The sequence below is a fragment of the Tyto alba genome, unplaced genomic scaffold (genome assembly GCF_018691265.1).
Source record: "Tyto alba isolate M040663 unplaced genomic scaffold, T.alba_DEE_v4.0 Super-Scaffold_9, whole genome shotgun sequence".
In the NCBI taxonomy this organism is placed as follows: domain Eukaryota; kingdom Metazoa; phylum Chordata; class Aves; order Strigiformes; family Tytonidae; genus Tyto; species Tyto alba.
In genome coordinates, this window is record NW_024881330.1 from 36,837,394 (window position 1) to 36,858,547 (window position 21,154).

General features: G+C 37.1%; 1 protein-coding gene across 3 annotated transcripts in view; it reads right to left on the reverse strand.

The window, feature by feature from the left end:
• Positions 1-301: 301 nt before the first annotated feature.
• The window catches only part of CUNH8orf34 (chromosome unknown C8orf34 homolog), a 172,094-nt gene continuing 151,241 nt past the window's right edge, over positions 302-21,154 (reverse strand). For 2 of the 3 annotated variants that reach the window (XM_042786202.1, XM_042786200.1), the window contains 3 exons: positions 18,549-19,051; positions 13,163-13,256; positions 302-1,290 (listed from right to left, as the gene is read on the reverse strand). In XM_042786202.1, the coding sequence (XP_042642136.1) occupies positions 1,283-1,290; positions 13,163-13,256; positions 18,549-19,051 (605 nt within the window). In that variant the 3' untranslated portion in view covers positions 302-1,282. Of the gene's footprint in view, positions 1,291-13,162; positions 13,257-15,452; positions 17,268-18,548; positions 19,052-21,154 lie in introns of those variants that run through there. The other variant, XM_042786201.1, reaches the window with a different exon arrangement.

Sequence of the window (21,154 nt, forward strand, 5' to 3'; positions counted from 1 at the left end):
AACAGATTTTCTTTACTGATCACTAATTAAGCCCATTCCTGAAATGAATTTCAAGGGACTATCCCCACGGGGCTCCAGTATGTTAAATATTTTACATATAGGAAGTCTACGCTGTGATGATACATATAGCAAGTACTTGTTCATCACAATGTTACCTTCCATTTTACTTGCTCATGACTAAGACAGACCATACACTTTCCATGTTTTTAGCACTGTATGTTTGCGAGACAGCAAAAAAAGTTCACACTGTGAAACATTCATGACAGACAATTAATTTTTATTTCTCAAACAAATAGATGGTTTGTTATATTGTACTTTTTTCATAGTTGCAAGCAATTTCATTATATCATTATGTCTAAGATACAGGAACCAAGCGTACATAATTGAAGACAAAGGAAATTGAGAACACACTTGACAGAATTAACAGGTAAATGAAATCAGTAAATGCAACTGCCACATCCCTTCATTTGATGTCTGTGCAAAAGCATCTTCTAAAGTTCCAAGCACACAGCACACATCAGTTAGCTTATTTTAAACAGCAAATTTGTTTCAGTAATCCATATGGGTAACTAACACTTTATCATATATATGAAATTCCTTTAGGTGCTTTATTTTTGCATGCATGCTTCATTCCTTATTGATATGTTCCCTTTTTAACAGAGTCTTTATTTGTTTCAGAGATCAAAGTAGATAAACTCAATACAAAGCTATGGGGCAGGGGCAACACCTGTTTCTGCTACCCACACACATACTCTTTCACTCACCCCCCTTCTGACCTCTCTCTGCAGGTGACTATGAGTGAACAGCCAGTTCTCTGTGAGACCTGAATGGGACATACACATTGGCAGATGTGGGCGAATACTTTAATGTTTATTAATCTAAAAAAGAGTAAAGATTACAAAAATATAAGGAGTAGAAAACCTTAGACAAGTTAAAATACATAAAATCTCTAGGTAAAGTTTGTTTTGGTCAGGCAGAGTTTAGTTTATCAAATGTCAATCCAAAATAAGAGGGGTATAAACTAAACAAAAATGTTATAGTAACTTTATACTAAAAGGCGACAGTTACCCTTCTTTCCTAAGGCCACTGTACCACAGTAAATACTCTGATTCAGTGCATTACAGCATCCGCATATCAGAGCGGTTCCACTTATGTACTGCTGATACTAGAAAAATAACTTTATTTAAAATTATTATGTATAAACTAAAGCAAATTTTCAGGTGTAGTTTTGATCACCGTAATTTTGTTTTAATTAAATTGTTCTTCACCAATCCCACTCATTTCACAAACCTATGAAATCAAACAGAAAAACACAGAAATTAGGGCTAAAATGTAATGCACACAAAAATAGGATAAAAGGAAAAATTAATCCCTTCCTGAGTTTGCATTTTGTAATAGTTTTCCATCATGCTGATCTCACACTTGAATAAGAAACACTGATCAGTATTTTGATGAATCCTGATTTGTTTTTATGTTTAAAATAATCAGAAGCAAATCACAGCTTCTTTAGTTATATTATTTGTTCCAATTACACAGTGTTTTGGAGCATTTTTCTGCTGCTTCTTTTTCAATAGTAATAATAGATGGCAAAAAAAATGACCAGTGTTGCAAAAAGCATCAAACATAATAGGCAACTGTGATGAATCAGATAAGCTAAGACAGCAATGTTTTCATTTCTGCTTGTGTTCAGGTTGAAAACCGTCCCCAATGCAAAATGGAAATTTAGCTTTTACAAATACTTACATATGCATATTGAAATATTGTTTTGCAAATGTTGCTGACTGTAACACAACCTGTCACCCCACAATCGTTTGTAAAAGATGTAACGCTGCAACTGGACATATTACATGGATCCAGTTAGAGAATCAGGGTTATAAACTGGAAATAAACACCACAACCACATTTAATTACACAGCTGAATATATAAAGGTTTGTATGCTACCTTAGCAGCCTTCACTTTGCCATTTTCAAACACTGAAGGAAATCAGGCACAGCAGCTTCACATTTATGCACTCCTTTTGAACACATAAATATGTAAGCCCTCTTTAGGACATTAAAGAAACTTGGCAGGAACAAACTAGTGCCATTATCTCCAGCTAATCAATTAAATACAATTGGAGCAAGATCTTTAAGTTTCACTTTGCCATGTGATAAGCCTGGTCTTTATATCTGATACTGTACTGATATTCAACAGAACAAGGTACATACCATGAAAACCTCTACATCAAAAAGAAGAAATAAAGCCTAGGAAACCTTAGCAACAGTTCTTATTCTGTTTTAAACTTATATGTATTTTTTTGTCATTTATACCTAATGTTTAACAACTGTTTTCCTTGGAGGCACTTCATTTAGCAGATATTCAAGCACTGTCACAGTTTGATCTTTAAGTAACAAATTTGTCTTAAGGGGAGAAAAAGAAAAGTAAATATATGTAAGCCTCTTTCATTTGCAGATTCTTCTCATGACTGTTACCCACAAAACCTCCAGGGACTGTGGTCTTCTTGGCTGCAGAAGGAAACGGGATGCCAGCCAGAAAATATATTCTGTGCTACCCCATATCCATTTGTCTTGGGTCTGAGTGAGTGGTGGGGTTTTTAGGAAGCAGGGGAGGGGGCTATATGGGCGGCCCCCTGTGAGAAGCTTCTCAAAGCTCCCCCAGATCCAAGTCAGCTCCACCTCTGCATAAAAAACTGAGCCAGTCAGCTGCACCTCTGCGATAACATATTTAAGAAGGAACATAGTGAGGAGGAGTCAGACTTGTGAGGAGGAGTTGCTGCAGCTGCATGAACACCAAGGTCAGTGGAGGAACGGAGGAAGAAAATAGGGGGGAGGTGTGCCAGAGCAGAGACCCCCCTGTATCCTGTGGGGAGATGGCAGGGCAGCCCCCCCCTGCCACCCACGGAGATCTAGGGTGGAGCAGACACTGATTTATGGTGTTTTGCCTGGATGATGAAGGTGCTATGCCTAAAGAAGGCCGCGGTCTTGTTGGAAAAAGTAGCCCTGCTGGTGTAGTTCAGCACTGGGAGGATTGCAGCATGTGGGGGTGTCCCACGCCAGAGCAGCTCAGGAAGGGATGCAGCCCGTGGGAGGGACTCCAGGTTGGAGAATGTTGGTGATCCACACTGGAACAGTGTAAGGAAATACTGCAGCCCATGGGAGGGACTCATGCCAGAGAAAGTTTATGGAGAACTCTCTCCTGTGAGAGGGGGACCACATTGGATCAGGGGGAATAAGTTCCAGAAGCTCCCCCCACCGAAGACAGAAGAAGTGGCAGCACTGACTGCACCCCCCATTCCCTGCCCCTGCGCCACTGGGGGAGGAGGTAGAGATATCGGGAGCAGAGCTGAGCCCGGGAAGAAGGGAGGGGTGGGGGGAAGGTGTTCTCAAGATGTGGCAATGCTTCTCACTGTGCTACTCTTTTAAGTGTTGTTAGTGTCTGTAACAAAAGTATGCTCTTTTTTTCTTCCCCTAATGAGTCTGCATTTTGCTCATGACCATAATGGGTGATCTACCCCTCCCAGTCCTATCTCAAACCCCAAGCTTGGCTCATCAGTCCCTTCTTATTGCCAGAAGAGGAGGAGAGAGTGGCTGCGTGGTGTTTGGCTGCCAACCAGGCTCAAACCATGACACCATTATGGAATTCTTGACTGATGAGAAATGAAATTAGCAAGATCAAATGAACTTTCAGCTGACATGAAATAGAGTAGCATCAAGGTGGAGATGCAAGAGATGAAGGATACCCTGAAGGGGTGATGGGATTCAGTGAACCTGTCTCAGTCCCCCAGTAAGACAGATGTCTAGCTGTCCTCTGAGGTTTCTTTGTTTCTCTGCTTACTTCAGTGAACAAATAGCTTGGAATAGACTCTCTCACTTTTATATAGATGAAGATAGGTGAGATGAGCCATACCCTGACAGTTTGATTTCTCCAATATAAAAGGGAATAACAATAATTTAAAAGTAGTTAATATAAGCAGGAAGCCATCACTGACTGACTTGGGGAAAAGAACTGAAAAACTACAGCCATTTTAAATTTCATGAAATCACACCAGAAAGAAATACAGATACACATTAGAATTGGGGCCCAGACCCATGACACATTTTAGAAACATTAACTGGTGATTTCTCATAGCTTTTCTGTCAGTTATCACATTTTATCATCCCACTTTGCAGATCAGGGAAATAAGACACAGAGAAAGCAAGTGTTGCCCAGATCCTGCTATAGCATTCGTACTGGCACTATGCATTGCCAAACAAGATTTAACCAAAATGAACAGAATTCACATATCAAGGATCAACTCTCCTCTCTTCTCCCTCTTCCCCAGTCTCCACATTCATGTATTTTCTCATTGACAGGATCAAGAAGTCACAGTAATTATGTCACAAAATCTTAACCTTTTCTGTTAGAGCTTTTCCTCCTTGAATTTGAAATCCTTCTTCTTCATGAGGAATTTCTGTAGTTTTGGCTTAGAATAAATCTTGGCTTTGTAAAACATATTTACAGCAAAAGGATAATAAGGAATGTTATTTTTTTTTAAAAGCTCAGAGAATACTGGGCCAAAGAAAGAAAACAGATTTCTTTTATAGATCCTTTTTCTCCTGGTCATTTTTGCACCCTGGGAATACAGTCAAACATTCTACATTTTGTCTGGTTTCTACAGCAATCTGGCTCCTCTGCTGAATCAATCAGTCAGTTGTGGAGTCAAAAGCCTTTCAAGGCCTTATTTAATGCAAAAGGAGGTACTCCCTGTTTGCTGCTCCCCAGATCTTGCACTTCATGGGGTCATTTGCATTCAAACAAATTGAGTGATAAGTAGGTACAGAACATGACCAATGTGCTTTGGTAGTACTTCAGACCTACTTCCTGCTCTTTCTTCTTCACTGCTTTAGGTAACTACACAAGGCACTAGTGAAAGTTGACTGGGTTTGATAGCTCTTGAAAAAAGCTGGGACAACTAGATGGAATAAATACAGGTTTACAGCAAGATCTTCTTGGCCTGTAGTGAAAGCACTCAGCCAGCATGACAAATGAAGGAATCAAGAAAGGCAAAATAGAATGAGCCCATCAGTGTAATTTGTTCCCTATCTCTTTCAAATGCTCTGTACTACAAAGGACACATGAAATGGCCAGTTCCTTCCAACTGGTAAGTCTGGACAGCAGTCCCCCAGCTGATATGCCCCTCTAAGTCCAGATGCAGTTCCATAGGATGACTTTGCACTTCACAATTTTCATAGAGTTATAGTCACTTGTCTTTACTAAAACCCTAGGTGTATTGCTTCATGAGCACTTTTTGGTTGAAAGGCCAGATGAAGCAGTTTCAGCTCACCACTGTCAGACTCAGATATTCTCCATAGCTCCTCCTGATTTGTGCAGCACAAGGTGTTGGGCAGCCACAGGGCTGAGCAACAACACAGGACTGAATTATCTGAGTAAAAATACTCTTGGAGATTTTTGAATGAGATCAGTTCTTAGTTCACTGCATGCTTTCACAAAAAGCTACCTTTTTTTTAAGTTACCTTTACTCAACGAGTGTTTTGGAAGACCAAAGTCTAAAAGGGGATGGATCAATCTGATATAATCAAAATAGAATCAAGTGATTTAGTTGAAGTTCCTTCATCAACATGCAGCAAATTAGGCAGTATTCCTGTCAAAAAGTTACATTTCTTTGCTACAATGGCTAGCCTTGTTAACTGGTTGTCTGTGATTAGTCAGTAAAAGCTTTAGATTATTTCATTTTCTGAAATTCTTTAATATTAGAGAAGAGTTTTACTTTCATAGAAGTTTATTATTTTTTATTATGTCCTTTTAGACTGATCGTTTTACAGCGCAATATTAAACAACCTGTATTGCAACACATACACTATAGTTTGTGATTCAAATCACGAGTTCTTGTATTATTATATATATCCTGCTGTATCAATGTACAGCTAGTGAAAAATTCTGATTGTGACCTATATAAATCAATGTACGTTTGTATTCTTACTTTGGAATAAAATTCTAATAAAGCTTAGTACAGTGTTTTTAGTGATGAGCATAGATGATTATCTGTTGAACTTATATTTCCAGAGTGATTTATACAAGGCATAGAACTCTTTGGAATTCAGAAATTAAGGACAGCCAATATTTTTTTCATGAAAGCTTAGAATTCCACTTGTAAATGTTTTTGGAATTAAAAAAAATACTTTTAAAAGCAAAACATTGATATCACTGCTATTATATATACTGCCATTTAATGTTGGACACTCACGTAGATAAAATTAACATCAACCTATTTTGTTCTTTGAGACCTATGGACTTCTATGACTATCTAGAGCACAGTAAAGTTTAACAGTATTTTATTAATGTATTTGTTATGGTCAATATTAATCCAAACAGTCATATGTTATATTTCCCAGCTATATATTTTTGGATCACTAAGGACAGCCATTACTTTGTCCAGAGGCACCCTGTCTTCTCAAGGAAATGATTTTTATATTCCAAGGACAAATTATGATAATAAAAGCAAGGGGGGACGGGGACGGGGTGGTGGTGGGGCAACAGGACAAGACGAGACAGGGACGAGCTTTACAGTTTGAAATCACTAAAATAGACCTTGGAATAAAAATCACAAAAATGTGTTTAAATGTACATACAGTTATGCACATTCTCAAGGGTTTGTAAGAAATCAGGTAGCATAAATGTACAATCATGATCTTTATATCATGCCAATCTTTATCAATGCCTAACACGTAACGTCCAGGAAAGGAACTGAAATTGCACATTTGGACTGCTCTTTATAAGAATGAGTGAGTATACTCATAGACACCAAGAGAAAAAATCCTGCTGTGATCATCTGGTTTGACCTCCCATATACTTCTATAGAGCCCACAGAATCTCCCACTGTATTACCCATCATCTGTCTTTTAGAAAGCCCTATCACCTCATGTTAATGACTCCAAGTCCATTGCCTCCCTTATATTTTTCTTACAATGCTTAAGGCTCCTGGTTGCTAGGACATAGCATTTATTCTCCTTCATCATAGTTTGATGAGTTGAATCTTTTTTATTTAAAAGTCTACCTACAGATACCAAGTCATCTCCGAGGTTCCTAGTTGAATGCCTTCAGGTGAGGTGACCTTCTAACAGGATTTCCCAAGCCCTGCATCATTTTTAATCATCTTCTGAAATATCTCAATTCTAATATTTTTTAATGGCAAGACACCAAACCCACAGTTTTTTATTGATATTATGTGGAATAATTTCTTTGCTAGTTAACTTCTTAGGCATTCAAGGAATGGTATACCCTTCTTTGTGACAGCATTATGCTGAGAGCTCACACTGAGAAGGTCTTCTGTGATCATCCTAAATCCATTAGGTCACTGCTTTCCAGGACAAAGCCTCATTATTGTGCAGCAGAGACAGATATGTTTCTCTGGTGCCAGATACATTTCATTTAGTTCAAATATATTTCATCTGGTTATAATAAAGTGCATTTTACTGGAATGTGGCCATTATACCAGGGGATTCATATCATTTAATAACTTCAACTTGTCCTTCCCACCAATTATCCAAACCTATCAGACCCTAAAGAGCCCCATTCATCTATATCTTCCCATTAGAAACTCTAGTTTTTGATTCCTCAGTGAGCTAGCTTTTAATTTACCTAATGTGTGCCCTGATAATTCTCTATGCCATTTTTTAAATTACAGTGTCATTTTTTATTATATTAAATGTCTTTGGGAATCCAAGTTTACGATGATAATGCAAATTGCAGAAAAAGATATCCTTAGGTTTGGAAGCTGTACTGTAAACCATTTTCTGTACTGAAACAAATTTTGAGAATTTTTTTCCTCACTGCAATGGAAATTAGCCTCTTCCTCCCAAATATTTAGTTCAGTGTAAACGTCTCCAAGATAAAACCAAATATTAGTCAGTACAAATAAAGTGACATGAGCTAAAGTCTTAATAGTGTAAGGAAATTATGGCAGCTTTGGATTTAAGCACATATGTCCAAAAAATAGGAAACTTGAATCTGATTTCAACTTTCTCTAGCTGTATTTGAACTCTCCCTCACCATTCAACAGTCACCTAACTTCTGGTAGAAATAATGTCAATCTCTACTTTTGTTTCACTATTTAGAAATAATTAAATCCAAGTGGGTAAGTTTTCATGCTAGAAAATTAGTTTGTCTCATTTTCAGACTTAAAAAGCAATTATATGAAATGATGCAGCTTCAGCTATGGGTGTTAGAAGTCCTTCAGCCAAGACCATCCAATAGGCCTGGAGAAATTCTGTTTACAGGAACAAAATGCTGACTGGTATCCCATTTTTGAAGTGGACATAGAACTGCCTCAAGAAAAATACGTAGCTAAGCCACTGGTAGAGAGAATGAGAGACAGCATATGTTCTTTAACATATGTAAGCACACACTGGATAAACTGGAAAATGACTCATACCCCAAGCAGACAAAAGCTTTATGACACTGCTTAGAAAGGTTATGTGAGAAGGGAAAATACTACTTTTTTACTCAAATTTCTATTACCACTCTCGAAATATGAAATGAAAGGAAGATACCAATAGGTTTCTCCAGATGATTCATAAATCTGGAATTAAAATGTCCCAGAAGTTCAGCCCAGATTCACTTTTGGGACAAAAAGTACACATATTTATAGTGAATTTACAAGTTACTGGGAAAAATTTCCAACTACAAATATTATGTTCTTATTAACCAGACATAAAATCAACTAATACATTTGAACAATGACTCATAACTACCTTACTCCCTAGAGAAACCAAATTTAGCCTTGCTCTAAAGTCATACTCACTAAAAGAGATGTTTCCAGTACTGCTATACTCCATCAGAGCAGATCACAAATACAAATATCTGAATTTGACTGACAGAAATGGAGTGCATTTGTGCTAATGACATAAAGGTTGCAATCAACTGTTGCTGCTCCAAGCCTGATTCTGTCATTCTTACTCATTCTGAGCAGTACCTGGCTCTAGCAAAAGGAAACTTTCACAGAAAAAAACAATTCCAGCAATAAAATCAAAAAAGAACCAAAACCCCTCGATTTTGGATCATATTGCCTTAGCCGTTTTCACTTCTCTTTGCTCAGTGTGTACAGAATATAGGAGAACACATCCAGCAATCAGAAGAGATCTAGTTACTAAATTACAGTAGTTCTTAAAAAGCATGTGTTGGTTCCTATTTTTTAATAATGAAAATTACACTACAAGAGCAAATAATTATACACCTATATCTCTCTCTGAATTGTGGCCACAAATTTAATTAAGCACATAAAGAGGAAGGAGAGGGTATGCTAAAGAAATCAGCAATGCTTCTTTAAAATGTTTTTAATTTCTTCTTTAACATAACAAATCTTTTAATCTGTAATCATTTATACTCTTTTAGGTGAGTATCTATTTGATTTCAAATTTTGTCATAATTGGTATGAAGCTTTAAAAATTATTGACTTCCAGTTATCTCTGGATCTTGCTGGTAAGGATAAATCTGTAAAATGCTGTCAGAAAGCCTGAAGGGTTTAGAAAGTAAAGTCTGATTTACAAGAACTGAGAACCTAGATTTCTCATTTCCATAAGACAAGATGTGTGCTGTTATATCTGTTTTGCAAATTATGATTGCTAGGAGATGTTGAGATGCCAAAGTGGCCCAACTCTGTTCAGCTATCACTGGCTTTGAAAATAGCCTCTTTAAACTCTTAAATCTGACTACATTTGAAACTGATACTCCAAATTTTTTCATTCTTTTTCTTGTAGAACACTATCCAGAAGGTATTAATTTAAAAGAACTCAAGGTGACTCACACAGCTTCTCTTTTTGCATTGTTAGTTTTCCCATTACCAAAAACTAGCTTTACACCTGGCTGCTATTATCTCAAAGTAGTCAAAGAATGTGGTAAATATTATCCATGTATAATTTATTAAAAGCTGAGTCAAAGAACAGGTGTTGCTATTGTAAAGATTAATTTTGCAGCTCTTCTGCTCAAACTCATAAATTATGAACTCCTGGGCCCCCTCAACACTAAATCACACACACAACATCTACACAGATTTATTAAGTTTAGGGTGAAAAATGATGTGTAATCTTGCCAGCTGCTCTGCCTACAAGCACTGGCATCAGCAAGTATGCCAAGTCCTTCACCGACTCTCCACTTTACAAGTGGAAATTGGCAGCTTCTCTTTGTCAGCAGTGGCAATTCTGCACTTTGTGCTTGCCAATGACACTAGCACATAACCTCAGATGGGGATGATAACATTAGTACTGTTACTTTTAAAAACATTTATCATTATTAGATTTCAGACACAGAAAATATTTCTTTGATCAAACATTTTTGTTCTACACCTTTATATTAGTAGAAACACTGTCCTTCTATAAAGGGTGCAGCAGTTAACTACGCTGCAGTTAACTGAGCAGCCGCTATGGGTTCACAAAGGGAAAATGCTGTTTAACTAATTTTATATCCTGCTATGCGAAGGTCACCTGCCTAGTGGATAAAGGGAAGGCGGCAGATGTAGTTTTTTTCTGGATTTTAGTTAAGACTTTTGATACTATCCCTCACAGCGTCCTTCTGGATAAGTTGTCCAACTATGTGATGAGCATTGAGTGCATTGGGTGAAGAACAGGCTGAAGGGCAGAACTCAGAGTGTTGTAGTGAATGGGGCCACATCCAGCTGGTGACCAGTCACCACCAGTTCCTCAAGGTTCAATTCTAGGGCCACTTCTGTTCAATATGTTTGTCAATGACCTGGATGCAGGAGTTGAATTGGCAAGTTTGCTGATGATACCAAAGTGAGAGGTGCTGTTGACTCTCTTGAGGGACAAGAGGCCTTGCAGAGGGATCAAGATAGACTGAAGCATTGGACAATGATTAACAGGATGAAATTTGACAAGTCCAAATGCCGGATCCTGCACCTAGGACAGAGTAATGCTGGGCACAAGTCTAAATTGGGAGAGCAGTGGCTGAAGAGCAGCCCTGCAGAAAAGAATCTGGGGGTGCTGGTTGACAGCAGGCTCGATTAAGAGTCAGCAGTGTGCCCTGTCAGCCAAGAGGGCACACCGCAGCCTGGGGTGCATTAAACGCAGTATAACCAGCTGGTCAAAAGAAGTGTTTATCCTGTTTTATTCAGCATTGGTGCAGCCTAACCTTGAATACTGTGTGCAGTTCTGGCCCCCATAATTTAAGAAGGATGTCAAGGTCCTTGAATGCATTCAGAGGAGGACAACAAAGCTGCTGAAAGGGCTGGAAGGCATTTCCTGTAAGGAGCAGCTGAGGAGTTTGGGTGTGTCTAGTTTGGAGAGAAGGAGGCTGAGGGGTGACCTCCTTGCTCTCTACAGCTTCCTGAGGAGGGGAAGCAGAGACGGAGGTGCAGATCTCTTCTCCCTGGTAGCCAGTGATAGGACTCGTGGGAATGGTTCAAAGCTGCACCAGGGGAGGTTTAGACTGGACATTAGGAAGTATTTGTTTACTGAGAGGGTGGTCAAGCACTGGAACAGGTTTCCTAGAGAGATGGCCAATGCCCCAACCCTGTCAGTGTTTAAGAGACATTTAACTTTTGGTCAGAATCTATAGCTAACAGCCACCTTCTTTCCCTTCTCTTTTCTCAGTGCCATCAGATCCAAGAAAAACAATTGTTACTAGTTAGGCTACAATCCTATCTACTGATCTGGTGGTGGGACTGAAACTTTTATCTATAACTTACCACTCTGTCACACTGGGCAGTGACAATGATCTACCAGGATTCTTGGACTTTTATAGCACAGGATCTTGGATGCTTAGAAGTCCCCAGACCCATGCTATTCAGGTACAGTAGCTATGAGAGAATCATGCTGTGCATCTGGTATGTCCTGAAGCACCACTGTCCTCATCACATAATTAGCACCAGTCTGTGTGTGCACCGCAAGTCCTACCAATGTTTGTGGGATTGTAAATCCATTACAAAAAATACAGAGGAAAATTCACATGCACAGAAGAGGCAGGTACGAGGCTCATCCTTTGGCCACCTAAGGTGAGCTTCAGCCCAAAGATAAGTGAGAGGTTCAGGTACAAGTCAAACTGGACTAAAATTAGCGGGACACACAGAACTTCATTTTAACACTATACTAATGTTAAGAAATCTGGCACATGTTCTTCAGTATTCCACTATGTAAATTGAAATTTCATAGTCGAACCATAGGCTATGTATGGATTTGTGAAACAGGTATCAGAATAGAAAACTTTCAATTTTTTTAAGTGACGCAATTTAAAAAGATATAGTTTATTTGGCATGACTATTATTAATCATTAATCCTGTACTCGGCTGTTCCATTCTCTGAAGAAATCGACTTTTTCTTATCTTAACTCTGCATGTTTAAAGTAGTTTTAGCAGAATGCATGAAGTTTTTTAAACATGCTGAATAAATTATCTGTTCTTTTCAAGTATATCACCTAAAATATGTTAGGAAATAGTTTGCATATTCACCCTTGCAGATCACAAAACTACTGTGAATTAAAAAAGAAAATGCAAACCATTTAATATTTTCAGCAAGATTATTTACAGGTACCTTGTAGGCAGATGGAACTTGCTACAGTTTGAATCTATTGCAATTTATAGCACGTTACTACTTGTTACTTGTTCTGTCATTTAGGTTATGATCCTGCTGACCTTTTCTTTCATGATTAGATAACTGCTTCAAAGAGTGTAGGATATTAAGGATTACTTGTGTGATTAAGAACTTTTTTTTCATACAGAGGAATTCAAAAGAGCACAGGCAAAGTAGAGGTAATGGAGTCACAGGCCTGAGGAGGAAGGCTCTACTTTTCAGAGCTATTGGGGTTTTTTGTGGGTTTTTCTGCTGGTCAGTACAGATTTACTAAACAGAGTATCTATTTCAACTTCAAGCTGCTTCTCTGGAACAGCTTCTTTAATGCAGTAGGACAAATTGTTTCACTTATCTAAGTAAACTGTTGTCAGTGAATCATTTTGTCATTGTTCAGTGACTGTAGGAAAGCTTATGTAAAATAATACCATAAAGTTCAGCCCTAAAATAAATGAGTAATTGGTACTTATAAGAAAAGGTTCTGTGAGCAGGCATGACATCTTCACAGGATTTGAAGATATGAAAAAGAGAAGTTAAAAGTTTGAGGGGTTTTGACATACTATCTCGTCCTAACAAATATACTTACATTTGTCTTGGTCAGCTTCCACTCCTTCACTCTCTGTGTCACTCGGCAATATCCAAGGCTGATGAGCAAGCTGAAGCTGTTGTAAGAATTCATCCTGCCACAAACAGATCTATTTTAGATAAAATGACAGAGAACGGTTCTATATAAATGCAGGTTGTAGCAAACACTCTAGCCTCAATTAACTAGCAAGGAGAAAGGCTTTCATAAAAAAAAAAAAATTCTTGCTGTGAAATAAAACCAGAATGTAGATGATATGCAGGCTCCTTAGAAATTTTTTTATTTAATTCTTATGTATTTGCCTATTCTGGGGAAAAAAAAAAAAAAAAAAAAAGTCTCTTTAACTAGCTATCTGCTGTAGCTACAGATATATACATATTCTTAGAAATGTAGTGACACAGAACGAAATCTTAATGCAGATGTTCCATCTGTCCCTGCAGTTTTTGGACTATGCCTAGACATGTCATGCATGATTTGCTGAAGTGAGGCTTTGATTTGTCAGAACTTTCACTGTCTCCAATCTAGTTACAACAAGAACCTGAAACTTGATTTAGAACCTATGGTTTTATTGGAGAAGGAGAAAGCCTAGGAAAGAAAAATTATATGGAAACTTTTGTCTCTGAGATACCATAAAACTCTAAGCACCAAAATATAAATGTTTTACACAGTTAAAAATCCATATGCAGCTGAATATATGGTTTTAAAAATGTTTAACAGTTGCCCTCTTTTTTATATATTGTATATATGTAGGTATATAAAAATATTTTTCCATACACACACACATATGTATGTGAGCACGTACATACACAGACATATAAAATACTTTTGACAGGTTCCTTTGCAATATTCAAGATGAGAGATGAGACTAGAATGCATAGTTTTATTTTGAAAAGCAGTACAAACATGCAAGTCTAGTCTCTAAAAGAGTACTTAAACATTGGCCAGGTATCATAAAACTACTGGCCAGATTTTTATAAGAACCTGAAAAAAGAAGGTGGGCAATAGCCCTGTCATCTTTTATACCAGCTGAAAAACAGAATCTATATATTCAAACTTAAACTGTATTGCACGGCACTACAGCATAATTTTTACTGTTAGGCTATCTGGTTTAAAAACAGACCACCAGGCTTGTTTAAATCAGCTCTTGGAGATGAAGGCTGTTCAATCAAGATCTAACTCGCTGGGAGTAAATTATTAATTCTGTTAGTAGTCTGCTAAAAAATCCACAAATACTGATGCAATGGCCCAACACTAGGCTCAGGCAGGAGCTCCAGGGCTTATACATGTGTTGCCATTTCAAATGTGCTCAGCGTTCGAGAAGGCTGCTGACTGCAGCACTGAACTGGGCAAGTGTTTTAGTTCACACAACAAGATTCTTGCAGTAGGATTGAGATCTCACGCTGATCAGCATACTTCTTAACCTTCCAAAAACACAGAGCAAAGAACTGAGCCAGGCAGGAGAGCAGAATGGAAGTATCTGACCAAAAAGAGTCCTCATCACATCAAGTTAGGCTCTACACTCCATTAAGGAAGAGGAAAACTTGTGCTAATCAATGCTATATTCAAATAAGCTGAAATTTCCTGTTGTTAACGATGACAGACCAATAAAGATTACTGAATACTACTTTAAACTATCTGGATAAAGTGATTGTAAAATTCCAAGTGTTCATAAAATGAAATGGCAAACAAGGGAGTCGGTAGTATTTTCATCTCCACAGCTATTGATATCTATCACAGAATTGTGTCACTTTAATGGAATCCATCCTAAAGAGATAAGCAGGATTCAACATTCCTTTGTCAATTTATACAAAACACCAAAGGATAAGGTAAGTGCATAAAAGTAGCTCTGCCAAAAGATTTGGAACCCTGATTTATTAATTTTATAGAGATAATAAAACTATTTCTCTAGGTAGCATTTCTTTACTATAATTCAATTCAGCCTTGAACAGAGCTGATAATAAAACACACCTGTTAGAACTTTGTAATATTATGTGTGCCAAGAGACAGAAACTCATCCACAAAATCTCAGATCTTATAGTCTTGAGCATTAAAAAACCCCAAAACATTCTTAACAGCTGATATGTTAAGTACTTGCCAAATTATTTAAGATTTGTGTTATAACAAGATTAAACCACCCTGAGCTACAGTATGAACTTTACTAAGATTTAAGAACAACTCTGAATTGTATTTCTCAGTAATATTTCTGTATTTTAGACTTGTTATGTTACTCTGAAACACATTACAAACTAAGAAGCATACATAAGCCATTGAGAGACATGTTAAAATTTCTAAGTGAACAAGTAACAACACACAGTGTAAACCCATGCAGATTCCAAATTCTTTAATTTAAGCTCATTATGGTAAAACATGCTCCTGGTAGCCAGTAATCACATTCTTTTCAGCTGACTTATTCTCATCAAATACGTATCAACTTTGTACTGGCTAATTCCATTAATACCACCTAAGAGTAAGGAAGCAGAATTATTTGCAAAATCTTATCGTAGTATCTTCTATAGTATCGGCAATATAACCACAGTGTATTCACATCTAGTGGAAATTCCCAGTTCACACCATAAGGCTAAGAAATATAAAGGCAATTTCCCTTCTTTTATTTTGCTGTTTTTATACAGGAAGAGCATACAAAACCTACAATGAAAGTTGCAAAGTAATTTGCATATCTGCCTCGATGTGAGGTTACACGATATGTTTGTGATCTGTAAAAGCACAAAGACAGACGGAACTTTGTTTTTTTCTCCTACCCCAGTCCACCTTTGACTTTTAAAAATTTGTCTCCATGGTCAGAGAGAAGCTGCGACACAAGAGAATGAAATCACATGGCCACAAGTAGGGGGGTACCTCTAACATGGCAAAAAATGTCACTGAACAGAGATAGTCCCTGGGTATGTTCTGTCTAAACCCACTTCTCGATAATGACCAGGAACTTCAGTGGGCAAAGATCGCTTAAAAAAGTTCCCAAAGCTTCTAGTATAACAATCAAAAGATAGGAATGTGAGCAGCAGGCTGGCCAGACCTCCATCAGTTACTTTCTGACATCCAAGGGCCTTTACAGCTTGGCAGAGGAAGGTCTTCAGTATGAACATGTCATATTAGCAGTTTTCCCCTTGGAAGCAGAGCTAGTCCCCAGACAAGTTTCCAATAAGTCAAAGGTCACTTGTGCATGTCAGGAAAGGATAAATAGGGTTTGAGCTGGGTCACTAAGAGCCAACGTACTATTGTACCCAGTAAGCAAAGAGAATGAAAAGAATTTGTCACTTCTAGAAGGGATTATAACAGAGGATAAGATCCTGCATAGAAATGATGAGATTTAACACTAGCTTTACAGTGGGCTTTCTGGATGAAACTGGACATGCTATTCTAACTGTAAACCAGGGTAATAATATTGCTTATTTCTTAAAGTTCTTGAGACAAAGATATACATATATTAAAAGTATAACAGGACACTTATTTTAAGAGCTATCAGCAAAGCTTGGGATTTGGCAAACAGAAGTAACAAGTAACAGCAAATTAAATAGGACTCACAGTTATTACTACTATAACTACAGAAAGACTGTCAAAGAAAGCATTTTTAATTGCCTGCTTTATTACAGGAAAGATCAGAAGTGATTGACAGACTGGATGTCCCTTGGTGGAGATGCAGTGCTCATTACATGGCTCTTTCAGAAGTGTATACAATAATTCTAGTTGTTGTCACATGACTATGTATCAGTTAAGAACAGAACTGCTTAAAAAGAAAGAAAAAGAGGAGTGTAGAATTTAATGGGAAACAATGGAACCCTTCATTTCTTCTGAACATTTTTGCTTAGAAATTAATTTCAATTCTAATTTTTCTGGTGTGTGAGAAAATTTCAACACACGAACACACCCACTCCTCAAAACAGGAGACAAATGGGTTTGTTTGTTTGTTTTTTTTTTTTTTAAAAAAAAAAAAAGTTACAATTATATTCCACTGAAAACTTCTGGTTTGAATATATACCAACTGTCAGGGAAGACACTTTCAACAGAACTGTAGTCACCTTCAGTCCTCGTGTTTTTAAGTTGGATATCCAATTCAAGGTGAAGAAGTAGCTTGAGTGATAGGATTAGTGCGCTGTGATTCAAACACCAAAATGAGGATTTTTTTCCACCACCAAAGTTAAGTAAGATTTCCTCACCAAATTCTGTAGTTTCAGAGTTATCTGTGCCTCATTTCCTTTCTTTCATAATAAATAATGGAGGACATATACTTAATTGCAACATTAAACTAAGTATGAAATCACTAATTTTCTTACAGGCATCTCTAAGCAGTAATATTATAATCAACATTTTAAAATTTTTTTAAGAAGTCATTAGACTGATAATACACTGTGTCAAGTGTCATACCCAATAGATTTTTAAAACAAATCTCACCTCTGAGAAACAGTTATCTAAAGGTATGATATTATTTTTCGGTCTTGGAAAAAAGCTCTCCAGGCTTTGACAAATGGATTACAAAGAGATTAGTAATAAATGGTGGGAACCAACTTATTCCACTATTAAAAAATCAGCAATCTAGACATGCAGGTCCTTCTCAAATCAGTATATAAGGACTAGCATTTCCTGAGAAAAAACTCACCTTTGTAAGGCATGTATCTGAGATAGACAGCAGGGATATTCTTTCACAGGTGCTTTTATTTCCACTGCCTACACACTAAAGTTATCTTTAAGGCAGCTAAGATTAGCAGAGGAGAATCCCACTCAAAATTTACAAGGTACTCTAATGTTTTGTTTTGTTTTAAACAAATGCCAATCCTGTAAAAGCCATTAATATGGAACAGGAAGTTATTATGCTCTGAATCAGCCTGGTTAACATGCATATAGTACTAGACAATGATTCAGTGATGTTGGACATTTACTCATTCCAGTTAAGTTTTGCATTTTGGAGAATTTGTTCATTCAGCGATGCCTAACTAATCATTCCAATGTGTCCAAAAATGAAAGAAAAAGTAGACCAAGGAAATATTATGCATTGCCAGTGCAGCAAGAGGGAAATACCCTGGAATCATAAAGATAAGATAAAGTTGTGTTTAATATTCCAGAGGTACACACCTCTTAGAAACTGTAAGGCTAATACAACTGCTATGCATTATGCAGGCAAAACCCTACAGAGCTCAAGGAAAATTTGGGGGGCACAAGTGTTTCAATGATTTCTAATGATCCTGACATTCTCTAATCAGTACCTCTCAAAGCTGAGCAGTATTTCCTTGCTAATTTTCTCATCATTATATTTCAAGTTCTTTTCAGAGTAGTAAGTTACATTAGGTATACATGTTACTTCAACATAAAAAGCAATCTAGTCTTCATGTTATAGCAGCTCTTAAACATAGCAAAAACATTAAATTGAAAATCTTACTTCTGATAAACTGCTTCTCTGAGTAGTGACAGTTCCAACAATGTCTCCACTCATTTGCACAGAGAGCCCTGAAGCAGCGCTGAGGGTCCTCCCCATTTGGCTCTTAGATGTCAAAGATCTGCTTCTTTGCATACTAATGATGCCTTCCCTATTTCCTTGGTTGCTAGGGGTAAGAGGCCGTGACAGCAAGCTATTTGGGGTCACAGGTCTGCTCCCTGGAGTTGATGGAGTTGGTGGCCTGTTGGTTTGTGTACTGGGCGTTGGAGGTCTACTGTTTGCAACACTGGAGACCTGTGTTCTGCTGTTAGTGGGCAGCAGTGGTGATTTGTTTCCTTGGAGCTGAATGTTCTTCCCCATCTGAGTTGACACCTGAGGCCTAGGGTTTTGGCCTTGTGTAGCTTGAAGACTGCCTTGGTGGTCAGATGTAACTAAACTATGATGTTGGATACTAGGGCTTCTTGAGAGCCTTGCTTCTTCCCATAGTGCTAGGTCCTTCTCAATATCTGTGCAAACAAACACAAACAAAAAAAATAAGAAACTCACTCACTTTCTGTTTCTCTCTAGTTTAAAACTCTTTATTTTCTCCAATGTAAGTGACAACCTGAAGCTGTGCAGAGAAGCTATTCACCCTTAAAATATAAGGCATCAGAATTAACAGTTCAAAAGTTTGATAAACGTTTCCTCAAAGTTTATTTACATTTTATTTACTGCAAACACAGCTATACCACAGAAACAAAACATTACCGCTTCATCTAATGTCAGTACAACCTATGAAAATCCCACTCATTTCTTCAGAGTTATCTCTCTATGGCTTTTGCACAGTTTCTCATTAGTATCAAACCAAGATGGAGCAGTGAGCTAAACTTGCCATCCTCAGCTGCAATGAAGGGCAATCCAAAACTGGTTCAAGGAGAGACTTTTGCTTCAGGTCTCTCTGATTATTACCCAACCAAAATTCTGGGGGGAATCACCCTGGAACTCTGGCACATTTGGATATGTGATCCTGTTTGAATCTGAATTTTGTGCTCTGGCCTAGCAGGCCACAGCAGGTGACAGGTTCACCAACATCTAGAATCCATGGAGAAAAGGCGGCCACCATTTGATGTGTCCTCACACAGCCATAAGGAGTAAGATCCTATTTAAAAACAGACCACATCAGGGGTAGTGACAAAAAGGGTGTTCTGAATTCACTTAAATCATACTAATGCTTCTAATGAATTAAAATTAGATACATTCAACAAAGTTAGGTGAGGGTAGTTGGAATTTAGGTTGGCATTGCTAAGATACTGAAAGTCCTTGCAATCAAAGATGTCAAGCTTAAGGAAAAGCTTACTCAAGTTTATTTTATTTTACAGAATTTTTATAAGTTTTCATGTCCTCTACTGTAACTTGGTTTTGATAGGGACAGTTGGTTATCTTTAGAAAAGCAATGCCATTTCCCATAAACTGTATAAGTCACAGTTCCAGAAGCTGTAAATCAGCAAAGGTGATTTAAACACCTATTAATTATATGAAATAAGCATTTCATTCTTATTTTGATAACAATAATTCCAGGTTCTAAAAGTCCAAAAATAAACAGATTCTGAACTGCATATTGGAAAACCAGATTTTCTTTTACTTGTGCTTACCAGTCGATATAAAACTAATGCTGTATGTAAAATAATTAAAGATGTGTCACCTTTAACATTAACTTATTTTATAATAACACCTTGAAAACAGGAAAATAAGATATGTTAATTTCATGCTAATAATCTAATACAAGATATTCTACACATTTCAAATGTTATTACTAGAAAAGGTGGTAAAACTGAAATAGTTGTGAAAGCCTCAGATAAAAGTGTCTCCCAACTCTTTAAAGATTAAATGTTTTGTTGTCAGCAAATTTCAAAACATAGTTATTGTTTCTAGCATACAGTTATTTCTAATTGCTACCTTGCTGACCTCATAAAATTAATTATTTCCATTTTGAAATAATTATGTCTTGAAGTAGCCTTTCATTATACTTTTTAAAAAAATCAATACACATCACTTTGGAACTTTTAAGATGCCTGCCAAAAATTCAGGGGCCAATAAATGATGATGTGGGCCACCCAATTTAAACCAAATGAGGAATATGTCCTTTTAAAAATTCATCTTATCCTGTCTTTGCAAAATTACAGACCTCTAACTTCCCCGTGATGACTCAGTATGCTAAGAAATTATCTGAATATTGAATGATTTAATAAGAGTTAAATAAACATTTTATTCTGGCTCATGTTTCTCTAATCTCATATAGTAATCAAGCCTGCAGATAAACCAATTATTCTAATCATTTCACCACATATAATTAACATGTTTCCATAGTGTAATTATTCAGTTTTATTTAGCACACATCCTGTTTGCTTTTGCTTCAGCATCAGCTTTTCAATCAGAAAGGAAAAAAAAAAAAATCATCACACATCTTCAGCTTTACAGTATTATCTGATCCATAGTAAATACCACGATTGAACTATGATTTAGGATTTTTTAAATCCCTTGTCAATGTAATTTAAAGGAAAATAAAATGCAGGCAACAGAACAAGACAAAGGCATTTTACTTCTATATCAGAAATACCAAAATAAAGAAA